Raw genomic sequence first — 13,045 nt, 5'->3', positions numbered from 1 at the left:
TGTTACATACCAGCCTAATCCTCTTCAACATAATCCAATCTTGCCTCAGTAACCACAGGCAGAGATTAGGATCTTCAGTTTATAGGAAAGTTATAACAATCACAAAATGGAGGGCAACCACACAATACTGGAAATCATGGCCTAACCAAATTGACACATATTTTGGGGGGATACAATTTAATCCATGACAGAAGGGTTTAGAAGCAAACTGAAGGCAGAAAGATTTGGGAAGATACTGTAAATATCTTGGTGAGTTGTAATGGAGATTTGAATTTAGAATAATGTGGGAGTGAAAAGAAAGAAGCCTATTACAGATACTATGGATTGGATATGGAGAATTAAGTGAAACGAGCAAAACAATGTGAATTTATTGAACTGTGATGACCAAGAGGATTAACAGAAAAAGAAGAGACAGGAGTAAAAAGAAGATTGGAAAATTGTTTTGTTTTTGTAAATGTTGAGTTTGAGATGCTAGTGTGAGCTGGATATAGAGATTCACAAAATTCATTCCTTAATTTATTCCTTTTTTATCATTCCATATATACTTATTAAACAATGGATTTATTTAAAGTACAAATGTGAGTTTATTGAATTAATGGTTTTAAATGTTGTGGGTGTTTATATCTTTTCTGGAGTTTTCAATCTAGAGTATGTGATGGATTAAGAATCTGGCACTTGAACAGAGTTCAGGGCTAGAGCAGTTGGTTTGGGTGTGGTCCATGTGTAAATAATTGAAGTTATTGAAATAGAAAAAAAGAAATTTTCAGAGTAAAAGCTGTTGGAGGTGAGAAAGAAGTGTGTGTAGATTATTGTGAGGTGTGGAATCACCTTGCAGAAAGGAATTAGGCCTTTGTTCTTGGTTCCTTCCAGCCATACCAATACCTGAGTCTAATGAATGGGGCTGACAAGACCAAGAGGGACCACCTTGGGGCCAATGCTAATTAAGCCTTAGAAAGCGTAATATAACCTATGGTGGCCACGTAGTGAGGCTGCAAGACCCCTAAATCCTGAGGCTTAGGTGGGCTTCCTGGTTGGTGACCATGCACAGGACAGGGTAGCATGACTCTCATGAAAGCTTCACACTGTGACCCATCCCAGACCTCACCCTATGCATCTCTTTGTTTGTATCCTTTTTGGTTGTAATAAAGTTATAGTTGTAAGCATGGTATACACTCTATGAGATTCTTAGTTGTTCTAGTGAGTTAAACAATCCACAGGGGCAGGGCCAGCAGAGGCTGGTGTCTGCCTTTTTGGGAGTATGAAAGAAGGTGTCCTTCTAATGTGTAAGCTCTGACCCATCTCTGGGAGACTAGGGACAGAGAGAGTGTATGCCACTGGCAACAGGATGGGGAAGTGGGTAGGTGAGGACTGGATCCATTTCCACACTTTGAGAATTAGGTTCATGCTGATCCTTACCACACAGTTAGCAATGAAGGTGAGTTTTTACCCTCTGTGCCCCTGGCTTAGTGTAATTATTCTTTTGAGAAGTTTGGTATCTATTATGACAGGAAAAAAAAAAAAGTCATACAAATTCATGGGGCAAATCAGGATTGGAGATTTTATGTTTGATTTGTTTTAAGGAAAAAAGGCAGTGGGGGGGGCTTGAATTTACATTATGGCTCAAGAGGGAGTAGTAGGCAAATATTTGAAGATGTGAAATAGAGGGGATAGAAGAAGCTCCTGGAGAAAGTGGTTCTGAATAGCATAAAAGCAGAAATACAAGAATTAATCTCAGGTGGGAAAAATTTAGAATTTCTCTATTTATTTTCAGGCTTGTTTAAGTCTAATTTTCAGATGTACCAATCAACTCATTAAGGCTAGAGGTTTTTTTTCTTTTTTCTACAACTCATTAACTCTGAATTTTCTCGAAGTTTTTTCCTCTGAATTTTCGGAAAGGAGATCGTGTTTCCCATTATGCTTCCATGACATGTGTTACGTAATTCATGACTGTCACACCCAAATATTTACAATTACTGAATAAATAATATCTAACATTTATTAGGAGACCCTGATAGCATAGTGGTTAAGTGCTACGGCTGCTAATCAAAAAGGTCGGTCGTTCAAATCCACCAAGCACCGAATGTCGAGGAGAGTAGTAAAATGTTTTTTTCAGATGTGTTCAGAGAACTAGATTTGCCACTTCTGTATTCTGTAGCATCCCAAATCAGCTAGTAGAAACTTGTAGGTAGACACCCTGAGATATCTTGTGTCTTTTGTTTCAGCCTTTGGAGTGATTTGTTGACCACCTTGTGTTTGTTTGCATTGCAGAGCCGCCAATTTATATTTCCTGTTCCTTGTTGTCCTGAACTGGGTGCCATTGGTAGAAGCCTTCCAAAAGGAAATTACGATGCTTCCTCTGGTGGTTGTCCTTACAATTATCGCAATTAAAGATGGCTTGGAAGATTACCGGAAGTACAAAATTGACAAACAGATCAACAACTTAGTAACTAAAGTTTACAGTCCGTAAGTGTAAGGAGGTTTTGCTAAGGAAGATACATGTATCATTTTGAAACATGCAAAATATTACTTTTTTTTCCCTTAGGTGTGACCAGGACTCTTTTTGTATTGTTGTTGTTGTTTTCAACTATTATTTGTTAACTTCCTTCTGCAAATTTAATTTAGGTGTCATAGGAAAACAAAAATATATAAGCCATTGTCAACCCAGGGAGTTGACAAAGCAAAAGCTTCTGGAACTCATAGACAGGAGGAGTTGAAAGAGTTAAACTTCAATCCATTAGAAGGGAAGCAAGCAGATGGTTTTTAACCCAGTATGTTACAATTTGGGATTAAGAATAAGATAGGTATCAAAAACTAAGGGAAGACAAGAGCTACCTATGGAGGAAAGAAAATGTGAAAAATGGAGAAGAGCCTTCTTTTTCACGCATAAAACTGGAGGCTATAAAACCCTTCCCACTGGAGCAGCAACAGAGAGCATTCACCATAGGAGGTCTTTTCAGGAGCCTGTTTGCTCTGTTGGAGAGTTGCATTTCCAGTAGTATTTATGAAATAGAAAGTCTGTGTAGCCAAAAATAAAGCCAGTTAAGGTGAGTTTTGAAATGAGCTGTGTATTATCTGCAGCTCCTGGGTTTTGATTCTTAGGTATAACTTGGGTTGTTTACTTATTGTCCCAAGTGAAATATCTTTTAAGGTGAGGCCAGTAAGCTGGATGGACCCAGACAAAGTATGTCGTACTGGTGGCCACATTAGTAGACTAAGTAAGCGGCAGCCCATACAAAATTATCTGGGTACAGTTTATGCTGGCTTAGCTGTTTACTCACTGCCATTGAGTCAATTCCAAGTCATAATGACCCTACAAGCTTTCCAAGGCTGTAAATCTCTATGCAAGTAGACTGCCACATCTTTCTCCTGCGGAGCCGCTGGTGGCTCCTAACTGCTGACATCTCTGTTAGCAATCACTTTAACCACTGCACCACTAGGGCTCCTTGGCTTAGCTGTACCACTGTTTATGTTTAAATCAGAAGATACGCAAGGTGACTACTTAAGAGATGAGAGAAAAAGTCTGGAATGGTATTAGATAATATGACTGAATGCTTTTAGAACTTTGGGTGTATCTTGTTGGAAATCAAAAATGTTATGTATTCCACTTGAAAAATACTGTTATCTCTCCATGTTTATTTTAACAATGTTTTGATTTATTTTCAATAATTCCCCAGTTAACTTAAAGATTCCCCAGTTTATTTTTAATGATGCTGTTTAACATGTATGTAGTACCTATTTAGAAAACCCAAGAAAGAAAAAAGAAGCGTCCACAATGTTAGTACCCAGAGGCAACTGTTTATAACATTATGGTGTATTTGCTTCAAGTCATGTGCACATGTTTGTGCATATTATGTTTTGCAAGATTGGGATTGTACTACATATATTATTTTTACTCTTTTTTTTTTTTTTGCCTAATTTTAGCCATAAACATTTCCCATGCCTTTAACCATCCTTCAAGAAAGTATTTTTCATACCTTCATTGTTTATTATGTCACATCATGTGCATGACTCTAAACCCACTGCCGTCAAGTCATTTCCGACTCATAGCAACCCTATAGGACAAAGTAGAACTGCCCCATAGGGTTTCCAAGGGGCAGCAGGTAGATTTGAACTGCCCACCTTTTGGTTAGCAGCCAAATGCTTAGCCACTGCAGCACCAGGACTCTAAGGTATGTTTAAATATTTCACATATTTATGTGTTTTTAAAAATGTATGCTTCATTGAATATTCTTATATAAAAGTTTTTATATAGCGTTAGTAAATCAGAGAGGAGGAACAAACTTAAGTCCTTATTTTGTGGCTTTTTATGAAAGTGAATTACAAAGTTTATAGTTATCTCTGGAGTTCCCTTTCATGAGAAATGCACTTATTTTAAAGAGCTATAAAGAAAACAAACAAACAAACAAAAAAGCTTTTTTTCTCCTCCTTTGTGAGATGATGTCATAGGTACTTGGATAGGGACAAAATTAGTTCTATTTTTTTTCTTATACTCAAGGCTAATCTAAAGAAAGCCAGAAATACGTGCGTATTGTATAGAAAAATAAGTCCATTGTTTTCATTTTAAAGCCATACAGCATTCTACAAAAATAGGACTGTGAATCATTCAATAGGGTCTGAGTGCTTATTATATGCCAGGCACTGTGCTAGGGATAAAGATGTAAAATGTTAGTACAGTCTCTGTCTTCAAAAGTAGCTGTAGAAAATAGGATTCTCAAAGATAAATGATGAAAATGTCCATATTTTGACCAATTTTAAGATTACCTAGCTAACGTGAAACTTAGAAAATGGAAAGAATGCTTGTTATATGTATTCTGGCTCACAAATTCTAGTATATAAATAATTACTGATTTTTAGTGCTACCTTAGACTTGATAATGTATGCTTATTTGTTTTTCTGGTTGTTCTAAAATGTTTTAATCCTGATTCTACCTCTTAGTAGCTATGTAGCCTTGCGTAAATTAACTAAAATAGCTCAACTCCCTACCCCCAACCCATTTTACCCAGTTCCTTTATTATGAATATAATAATAACAAAGCAATAAGCATAGTACTTAACCATTATGCCACCAGGGTTTCCACTTAGTCCTTAGTAACTGCTAAAGTTGGAGTGCAAAAGATGAATGTGCTTGGCTGCTAATGGAAAGCTTCTGCAGTTCCATTCCACCCAGAGGTGCCTCAGAACAAAGGCTTGGTGATCTGCTGCCAAAAAATCAGCCAATGAAAACCCTATGGAGCACAGTTCTGCTCTGGCACACATGGAATTGCCATGAGTTGGAACTGAGTCTGTAGCAACTGGTTGCTGGTTAAGTGCTAAGGTTGGCCATCATAATTATCATTGCGTGTTAGTAATGACTGACATAGTGGTTAAGTGCTACGGCTGCTAACCAAAGGGTCAGCAGTTCGAATCTGCCAGGCTCTCCTTGGAAACTCTATGGGGCAGTTCTACTCTGTCCTATACGGTTGCTATGAGTCAGAATCGACTTGGCAGCACTGGGTTTGGCTTTGGTTTTTTAATGACTGTTAGCTAGAGTTTGTTTATCACATCACCAAGTCATTTAATCAACATTTGAGAATTCCTTATAACACTGTACCTTTTTAATATTAAAATTGCCTAATGGGAGACCTGGTATGACTTTCCTCTCAGGTATCCTTTTAAACATAGTCCAGATCTATGATAGATCATTTGTATACAATCTTAAAGATGAAATGCAATATTTTAGTCAGTTATTAAAAGTCTACTCTAAGATACCACTTTATTGCATTTTTTTCTAATAAACTCAGGTAACTCCTTGTATCTGTATCTGTATTCTATGTAATTTGCTCTCATTTGGTATTGTAGAAGAAAAAGTACTTTCATTTGCCCACACCCCCTGAATTGTTCTTGGAACAGTTATTATAAAGATAAAAAGAAAGAAAAGGAGGCTATAAAACTATGCCTTGTTGATTTAACCATCCTAACTTAAATTCCAATGAAATACAAAGAAAATACTTTAGAGAGCAAATTGTTTCTCAGCAAAATAAAGATGAAAATATGGGGCCATTAAATTTAGCAAGCTATTGAGGGAAGCTTATTAACATTTTTATCTGGATAATTCGGTTCTTATTTGTGATATGTGATTTTTCAAAAGGTCCTTACTTTTCTTTGTGAAAGTATCATTGGGAAATAAACATTAACCTAGAAATTAAACATTTAGATCTGATTACATCCTCAGTTAAGTTAGAATTATTAATTAATTACAGACGAACTGACCATTTCTTAAGATTGTCTTTAAAATATTAGCCATTTGTGAAGTCTTTAGAATTTGTTTCAAGGATAATAGAAGTTTCTTGAAAGTAGGACTTCAGCAATATTTGAGTGCCTAGTCTGTGGTAAGCACTGAGAGATGTAAAGGTTAAAACAAAAAATAGATACAGCCTCTGCCTTCACGGAATTTACATTTTTTTCTGAGCATTAAAACTCATCACTTTGTTAATGTCGTTGTTGTTGTTACTTGCCTTCAAGTTGGCTCTACCACGTGGCGACCTTATGTATAACAGAATAAAATGTTGCCCAGTCCTGCACCACCTTCATGATTGTTGGTGTGTTTGAGTCCATTGTTGCAGCTACTGTGTAGTGCCTTCCAAGCTAGGGGGCTGATCTTCCAGCAATGTATTGAACAGTATTCTGTTGCAATCTATAGGGTTTTCACTGGCCAGTTTTCAGAAGTACATCACCAGGCTTTTCTTCCTATTCTGTCTTAGTCTGAAACCTCCTCTGAAACCTGTCCACACTGATGACCCTGCTGGTATTTGAAATACTGGTAGTATAGGTTCCAGAATCACCAGAACATGTAAGCTACCACAGCACAACAACCTGACAGACATGTGGTGGTTGTTGATCTTAGGAGTTTCAAAATACCAGTTAATGCTAGCATTTTAGAATTATTTTACAAATCCGTAGAATTTCATGAAAAAAGACCAGATATAAGCTACCTTCTAAAATAGTTAACCTTCTGTGTGACATTTCCCAAAGCAATACTTCTTCACGTTCACTTTCTAATACACAGTTAACCCAGGTTTTATTTGATGATCATCAGTAAGTGACTATAGTTGGTAGTAAAGTCTAGTACTTGAGAGAATGGACTCTGGAAGCCACCTGTCTTGTGTCAAATCCCAGGACCACTTAAGAGCTGTATAAACTTGAGCAACTTGCTTAACCTCCTAAGGCCAGTTTCCTCATTTGTAAAAAAGGGGGCCATAGTCTCTTGATAATACCAACAGCACTGATATAAAAATGAAATGTGTTGCTCAGTATAAAGCATCCAATAAATCTTAGTTGTGTCCAATGATAATTCATTATTTGCTCATTATACATTATTTTTAGTATAGTATTAGAAAAATGCTAAAAACATCAAAAAGCAAAATTCATTTATAACCATATCCATTCTCTCTTTAGACTTTGTAAAGTAAGAAGAGCAAGTCTGCGTTCTCCATCTTTCATTATAACCACTCCTTCCCCCCAGTGGAACCATTGTTAGTAGTTCAGTGTATATTCTTCCCAAATTTTCACAATGCTTAGGTTGCAGAGTTGTTTGATATTTAACCCTTTTTTTTAAATAATATTTTATTGTGTTTTTGGTGACAGTTTACACAACAAATTAGGTTCCCATTTAACAATTTCTACAAGTATTTTTCAGTGACATTGGTTACATTTTTCACAATGTGTTAGCATTCTCATTATTTTCATCCTGGTTGTTGTTTCTATTAATCTAGCTTCTCTTCCCCCCCGCCACCCTTCTTATCTTTGCTTTCGTGTGACGTTGAAAATATTGACCATTTCATCTCATATAGATGATTCTTTAAAGGAGCGCAGTGCTTATGGGTGATGTTGTTTATTTTATGAGCTAAGCTGTTATTTGGCTGAAAGGTGACCTCGGGGAGTGTTTTCAGTTCCAAGTTTAAAGTGTGTCTCAGGGCCATAGTCTCAGGGGTTTCTCTAGTCTCTACCAGTCCAGTAAGTCTGGTCATTTTTAGGAATTTGAGTTTTGTTCTATATATTTTCTCCCTTTCTCCCCAGGACCATCTATTGTGTTCCTGGTCAGAATGGTCAGCTGGGCACCATCTGGTTCTTCTGGTCTCAGGGTACATGAGGTTGTGATTCATGTGGGCTATTAGTACTGTAGACTAGTTTCTTCTTTGAATCTTTGATTTCCTTCATTCTCTTTTGTTCCAGACAAGTAGAGACCAATAGTTGTATTTTAGATGGCCACTCAACAACCTTTTAAGGCCCCAGGCACTACTAACCAAACTAGGATGTAGAATATTATCTTTATGAACTATGTTACATCAATTGACCAAGTTTCCAACAAGACTATGGTCCTAAGCTCTTTAATCCAGTAAACCAATCCAGCAAGGTATTTGTATATGTTTAGGAAGTCTCTGTAACTCTGCCTTCTGTGTGCTTTATTGTATTATGAATATATATGCAGCACAAACATGTATATACATATGCCTACAGATACACCTGTTAACGTTTAACTCTTAAAGAAGCAAAGTAGACCTGGAAGTTTTTCCAGAAGGAGAGATATGAGAGCTACCTCCAGACCAGTGAGATTAATACACAAGTACAAACAACCAAGCAGATGGAAGAAATTTTAGTTGTCCGTTTGTGGTCTGGAAGAAAATAGTCCCCTCACTGGTTTTAATTTTGTATCAGGGAAGGAAATATAGCCTCATTTTGAGTCTACCACAATGGTAAATTTTCAGAGTTCGGTAAATGGAGCAGTCAGCACTGTCAGTTAGCAGGTGGCTTTCACACCATGCTCTCTCCTGTCTTATGTGTTTGTTGTTCCACTCTTGGTGTAAGCGCTCTGACAGATATGCCTGCCCCACCTTTCTTCACCTGACTCACTCTTGATCATCCTTCAAGACTCAGCTCATGTGTCACTTTCACTAGGGCTAAATGCACTTCCTGTATGCTTCCCTTGCGTCCAGTTACATACCTCTCTCTTATGAAATTACAGTTTGAGTCCCTGTCAAATTTAAAGCCTAACTTCTCGAGTGTGGTGATCATGTCATAATCATCTTTGTATCCTTATCACCTAATATGGGAACTGGCGTAGATTAAAATCAATATATGTTTACTGACCTGAAGCAACCCAGCTAGTGGGAAAGTTGGGTATTTTTTTTTTTTAATCCTTGTATTTGTTCCAAATGGGGGAAAATTAAGTTAATTCAATTTGAATTCTGCTCTAGTGTAGAATAAACTTGTTCTTTACAGGAATCCTACTTCTTATATTTAAAAGAAAAAATAAAATTCTTAACCCTATCATTCAAGTCTTTCTTGAATATAGATGGAAGGATTGCTATTACAAGGAAGGGGGTTCCCTCTTCATCTCAGATGAGGAGAAAGTAGGTGAAGATGGGGATGGTTACCAGTAAGTTCAGAATTAAGGTGTATGAAAGAATTTGAGGTAAATGCTTAATGGTCTCTAGTTTTTCTATGAGGAAATCTATGAGGAAATTCGCTGAGAATTTTTAAAAACAGTAGGGAGAGGAGAAACCTTAGTGAGGTGAAGTGATATCTCATTATATATTTTATTTGTATTTTCCTGATGACTAAAGGCATTGAGCATCTTTTCATGTGCTTGTTTACCATTTGTATTTCTTGGTAAAATGTCTATTGAAGTCCTATGCTCTTTTTTTAATTGGGTTGTTTATCTTTTTGTTGTTAAGATGTAAGAGTTCTTTATTCTGGATATTAAACCCTTATCCAATACATACTTCTTCAGAATTCTCTCTCCATCTGTAGGTTGGCTCTTCCCTTTGTTCATAGAGTTCTTTGATTTTGATTTTTAAGTTTTCACCTTTTTTGAAGTCCTATTTATCTGTTTTGCCCCTTGTTGATCATACTTTTGGTGTCATATCTAAGAATCCATTATTAATGCCTAGGTCCTGAATTATTACCCCTATGTTTTCTTCTAAGAGTTTTTGGTTTTAATTCTTGCATTTAGGTGTTTGATCCATTTTGAGTTAGTTTTTGTATGTGGCCTGAGGTATGGGTCCAGGTTCATTCTTCTGTTTGTGGAAATCCAGTTGTCCCAACACCATTTACCAAAGACTATTCTTTCGCCATTAGATAGAGTTAACATTCTTGTCAAAAATCAACTGGCCATAGATGTATGGGTTTGTTTGTGGACCCTCAATTCTATTCTATGGTCTGTACATCTAGCATTATACCAGCACTAGATTGTTTTGATTACTATAGCTTTATAATATGTTTTGAGGCTGGGAAGTGTGAGTCCTCCTCCTTTCTTCTTCTTTTTTCAAGATCGTTTTGGCTGTCCAGGGCACCTTGAAGTGTATGTAAATTTGAGGATTTGGCTTTTCCATTTCTCCAAAAACAGTTGTTGGTATTATGATGAGTATTGCATTAAATCTATAGATTGCTTTAGGTAGCATGGACACCTTGATAATATTAAGTCTGCTGATCCATGAGCACAGAATGTCCTTCCTTTTATTTATGTCTTCTTTAATATCTTCCAATAATGTTTTATAGTTTTCAGTGTACAAATCTTCCGTGCCTACTTTTTGATCTTTTCTCTGTTACTTTCCTCCGTGGAAGAATGAACTGGTATGCATAGACAGTAGGGAAAAGTCTAGTAAAGAGAAAATAAATAAATCACAGATAGGGGCTTGTTTTCCTAAGATTTGCCTTCCTCCATAAGCTAATGAACTCTTAGGTAATCAAGGATTTCTGATTATTAGTTTCTTTTGCATCAACCTTGTTCATTAGATATTTTGTGAAGATTTGTCTTGAAAAAGTGCTTCTTATATAGCCCTTTAAGCTAAATTGTTTTTGAAATACCTGATATAATTCTGTATAGCAGAAATTATACAAATGTTAGACTAAGGTGTCATTTTTATTTAATCTGATAAGTTAGTATTTTCATTTATAAGTTACATAATTTTTGTCATAATTATCTCTCAGGTGTCCTTGATGGTGAATTTGGATATTTAGCACCATAAATATAATAGAAAATGAGTAACCTTGCTTTTAAAATAAGTATATTTTTATAACACATACCAGTTTTTTTTTTGAGAGGAAGGTATTTGGGACAGTGGCGTCACTAAGATTGATGTCACCAAGTGCAGTAACTCATGGTGTCACTCCCCCCCTCAGTGGGCCTCCCCCTACACCAGACCATACAGAATCCTTAGTAATGTTTTTTGTACTAATGTTACTTGTAAATCGTAATTCCCATATATTACTCCTTCTTTTCCTTTAATTACTACTTCATTCTCAAGAAAAGTTATCAATGTAGGTTCACAAATACTAATCACCACAATGTTGTAGCTAAAACACCAGAAAATTTGACAAAATCGGTGAAAGGTCACAGCCTTGAAAATCCTATGGAGCAGTTCTACTCTGCACATGGGTTCGCCATGAGTCAGAATCAACTCAACAGCAACTAACAAAAACAATGTGGTGGAATGATTTTAAAATGTTGCTTCAGGGTATTTTAGTTTCTTTGCTCTTGTGTTTTTTTAAATTATCCATCCTATCTGCCAGACAGAACGTTCCCTGAGAGCAGGTAATGTGTCTTATGCACTGCCAGATCCCTGTGCCTGACAGGGAATAGCACATAGGAACTACTTCCTATATGAATAAACTCATCAAATGTTCATTTTACTCCCGAATTACCTTTAAACAGCATAATGATCCAAAATCCCACAGGAACAAGAAATTATAAAATATGTTTTAGGTGAAGCAGATTGTGGAATTTAGGTTTTACCAATTCCATGGCTTCCCTTTTAATGTTCAAATGGACTAAAATTTACTCTAATACTTCAAATGTACTTTATGTTATGTAATATGACTTAAAAAAAAAAAAAACTATTGTAGTGTTTTAAGTTTGATTTTTTTGTTTGTTTGTCTATTCAGGAAAGAGAAAAAATACATTGACCGGTGCTGGAAAGATGTTACTGTTGGGGACTTTATTCGTCTCTCCTGCAACGAGATCATTCCTGCAGATATGGTCTTACTCTTTTCCACTGATCCGGATGGAATCTGCCACATTGAGACTTCTGGTCTTGATGGAGAGAGCAATTTAAAGCAGAGGCAGGTGGCTCGGGGATATACAGAGCAGGTAAATAATGTGTTCTTAATTGGTGAGCTATTAACATTTTTCCTTAGAACATGAAGAGTGATCAGAATCATCAACTGATCATTGTTCCTAAAATCTGTAATTACTGTGTGGCTTTGGAAAAGTCCCTTGAAGAATTTATTCCTCATTTTCTTTACCTTAAAAGGCAAATGTTTAAATCTCTCTCACAACATTGTTGTGAGATCCAAATGAAGTAATATACTAGAAACATCATACTTAGTGCTTACATTTAGCTTTCACTTCCCTCTCTCTGAAAGCACTTGAGATAAATTATTTTAAACTTAATATTTTCCTTTCTTTCTTTTTTTATTTTAAAATGAACTACTATTAGGTCAGGTCTCTTTCATCTTCTACTTGTAAACCAAAAGTTTTTTACCTGATAATACTGTTACATTTGGTAAATTTCATCTAGTCACATTGGGCCCATATGTGTACTTAAAGATTTCAGTTAGGTACTATTGTGCTTGATATACCTATTAGCGTATTGTCAATGTCAGTTTTATTAGCATTCCTGTATCTAAGACGGGTAAAAAAATCTTGTCAGTTCGAAATCTGTTGTTGTTAGGTGCCATCGGTCGATTCTGACTCATAGTGACCCCATGTACAACAGAGCGAAACACTGCCCGATCCTGCCCCATCCTCACAATCATTGCTATGTTTTAGCCCATTGTTGCAGCCACTATGTCAGTCCATCTCATTGAGGGTCTTCCTCTTTTTTGCTGACCCTCTGACTTACCAAACATGATGTCCTTCTCCAGGGACTGATCCCTCCTGATAACATGTTCAAAGTACGTAAGACAAAGTCTTGCCATCCACCCTTCTAAGGAGCATTCCGGATGCACTTCCTCCAAAACAGACTTGTTCGTTCTTCTGGCAGTCCTTGGTATATTTAAAATTCTTC

At 36.5% G+C, this 13,045-nt stretch overlaps 1 protein-coding gene across 1 annotated transcript in view; it reads left to right on the top strand.

The window, feature by feature from the left end:
- The window catches only part of ATP10D (ATPase phospholipid transporting 10D (putative)), a 166,564-nt gene that overhangs the window by 59,235 nt on the left and 94,284 nt on the right, over positions 1-13,045 (top strand). The window contains exons 3-4 of the mRNA XM_049886290.1: positions 2,269-2,463; positions 11,922-12,126. Of these exons, the coding sequence (XP_049742247.1) occupies positions 2,269-2,463; positions 11,922-12,126 (400 nt within the window). The remainder of the gene's footprint in view (positions 1-2,268; positions 2,464-11,921; positions 12,127-13,045) is intronic.

The sequence above is a fragment of the Elephas maximus genome, chromosome 5, assembly GCF_024166365.1.
Source record: "Elephas maximus indicus isolate mEleMax1 chromosome 5, mEleMax1 primary haplotype, whole genome shotgun sequence".
Lineage (NCBI taxonomy): Eukaryota > Metazoa > Chordata > Mammalia > Proboscidea > Elephantidae > Elephas > Elephas maximus.
This window is presented reverse-complemented; position numbering and strand designations above follow the sequence as displayed.